We start from the raw sequence: 2,599 nt of genomic DNA, 5'->3' as shown, positions 1-2,599 counted from the left end.
CAAGATGGAGTCGGGCGCCTCCCCGCGCTCCCTCACGTCTCCCACAAGATGGAGTTGGGCACCCCCGCGCTCCCTCACGTCTCCCACAAGATGGAGTCGGGCACCTCCCGGCGCTCCCTCACTCCAAGATGGAGGTGGGCATCTCACCGCGCTCCCTCACATCTCTGTGGGATCCCCTCCTGCCTCTCCTCTGGATTTTAAAAAATACATTCCACACACCAGGAGCTCAACACCACAAACCCACGCTCATCTCCGCGGCTCCTCTGCCACCCAGGGCTCCCTTGGTTGGAGCTGAGCGCAGACTCACGAGGAGGTGAGCCCGCCCTCCAAGGCCTCTCGAAGGCCTGCCCTTCGTCCCTCGCCCTCACCTCCACAGCCCTCCAGCCACTCTGGGTGGGACAGGAAAGGTGCGGGCTGGGGGCATTTCCCACCCTCACACTTACGCTTATGGGGTGGTACCAGCAAGTCCAGAGTCTTCTGGGGCAGATTGGCCCACACAACGGAAATCTCCTTCCTCAACTCCGCGTCACACTGATGCTGCTTTGTCCCAGCTAGACCAGGATGATGGTGGGGAAGGGGAAAAGACAGAGACGTTAGGAGCAGCCCTGCAGCCGCCAATGGGACAGAGCTGGTGCAGGTGGGGAGATGAATGGTGTAGGGGGAGATGGGGTACAGATGGTGCTGGAAGGAGGGTGCAGTGGGAACAAACGCTGATGCAGAAGCTGCTCACAGCTCTCCCTGCCCCGAGTCTGCCCAGAAGAGGAGGCAGGTGAGCAGGGCATCCACCTCATGTGCACACGTGTGTCTGACGTGTGTGCGCGCGCTGTGCGCATGTGCATATGTGTGCATGGGACGGGCAATGGGGATTTAGGAAGAAGATGGCAGCACTCTAGCCATTCATCCAACAATATTTACTGAACACCTACTAAATGTCAGGTACTGTTCCAAGTGATGGGGCCAAAAAACTTCCCTTCTGGAGTTGACACCGCTTTAGTCTACCAATAAAGCAGCAATTAAAAAAGATAAAGTGTACCGGAGAGTGAAAAGTGTCAAGGCAAGAAGAGCAGAGTAGGGAAGGGGACAGGAAATATCAGCAGGGCTTCAGCTGTGGACAGGACAGCCATCAAAGTCTCCCGAAGAGGAAGCCTGTGTGCCCTGAAGGTAAAAGGAGCCCCCGAGTACACTGGCCCTGTTGTGTCACCCAAAGGGCCAGGGAGGCCTTGAGGCAGGGTGGATGGAGGGGGTGGGCAGGAGGGTTAGGGAAGGCAGTGGAGGGGTTTGAGCAGAGGAATAAAATAATTGGATTCACCTTTCTTAAACATCAGGTTTATTAAGGTACAATTCACATGCAGTGAGAGTCACCCTTTTTCATTTTCTATGAACTTTGGTAAATTCATACACCCATGCACCTAGTACCACCATCAAGGTATGCAACAGCTGCATCACTCCCAAATTCCTGTGTGACCCCTTGAGTCAACCCCTAGTCCTACTGGCAGCCCCTGCCACCACTGATGTGTTTTGGGTCCCTATAGTTTTACTCCAGAATGTCACACCAATGGCATCATACAGCACGCTGGCCTTTGAATCTGGCTTCTTACACCCAGTGTGGTGCATGTGAGAGTCATACAAGTTGCCGCACACAACGGTAGCATGTTTCCTTTTACTCCTTAGTATTAATTGTACGAATGTACCATTTGTTTATCCATTGCCAACTGATGGACATATAAGTTGTTTACAGTTTTGGGCAATTGTGAATCAAGCTGTAAACTTTTGCATGTAGATTCTGTGTGGATGTATGTTTTCATTTCTCACATGGAATGGCTGGACCATAGAAGCAACTGCAAACTGTCTAAGGGCCTGCACCATTTTCTTTTCCCACCGGGAACACGTAGAATTGCAGTCGCTCTGCCCTCTCAGCACTAAGCACTGTCATTCTGAAAAGTATTTTGGCAACTATAGTGGCGTGGAGTGTAATCTCATGTGTTTTTTTTTTTTTTTTTTGATTTCTCTAATGATTAATGATATCAGGCATTTTTGCATGTGTTTGCCTGCCTTCCATATATCTCCTTTGATGACATTTCTGTTCAAATCTTTTGTCTGTTTTGGTTGGCTTATTTTCTTAGGGAGTTGTGACAGTTCTTCATATATTATGAATAGTAATCCTATAGCAGATATGTGTTTAATAAATATGTTCTCTAAGTTTTAGGCTTTTCATTCTGGTTTTTCGTTTTGTTTTGAGACAGGGTCTCAATCTGTTGCCCAGGCTGGAGTCTAGTAGTATGATCACAGCTCACTGGAACCTTGAACACCTGGGCTCAGGCAATCCTTCTGCCGCAGCCTCTGAGTAGCTGGGACCACAGGCATGCGCCACCATGTCCAGCTAATTTTTTAAAATTATTTTTTGTAGGCCGGGCGCGGTGGCTCAAGCCTGTAATCCCAGCACTTTGGGAGGCGGAGACGGGCGGATCATGAGGTCAGGAGATCGAGACCATCCTGGCTGACACGGTGAAACCCCGTCTCTACTAAAAAATACAAAAAACTAGCCGGGCGAGGTGGCGGGCGCCTGTAGTCCCAGCTACTCACAAGGCTGAGGCAGGAG

The 2,599-nt window shown here is 50.7% G+C and overlaps 1 protein-coding gene across 1 annotated transcript in view; it reads right to left on the bottom strand.

Moving 5' to 3' along the window:
• CACNA1B (calcium channel, voltage-dependent, N type, alpha 1B subunit) overlaps window positions 1-2,599 on the bottom strand; it is a 296,162-nt gene that overhangs the window by 8,277 nt on the left and 285,286 nt on the right. The window contains exon 42 of the mRNA XM_011985186.1: window positions 444-551. Coding sequence (XP_011840576.1) covers window positions 444-551 — 108 coding nt within the window. The remainder of the gene's footprint in view (window positions 1-443; window positions 552-2,599) is intronic.

The sequence above is a fragment of the Mandrillus leucophaeus genome, unplaced genomic scaffold, assembly GCF_000951045.1.
Source record: "Mandrillus leucophaeus isolate KB7577 unplaced genomic scaffold, Mleu.le_1.0 Scaffold28, whole genome shotgun sequence".
Taxonomy (NCBI): domain Eukaryota; kingdom Metazoa; phylum Chordata; class Mammalia; order Primates; family Cercopithecidae; genus Mandrillus; species Mandrillus leucophaeus.
The sequence above is the reverse complement of the archived record's forward strand: the minus strand, read 5'-3'. Positions and strand labels throughout refer to the sequence as shown.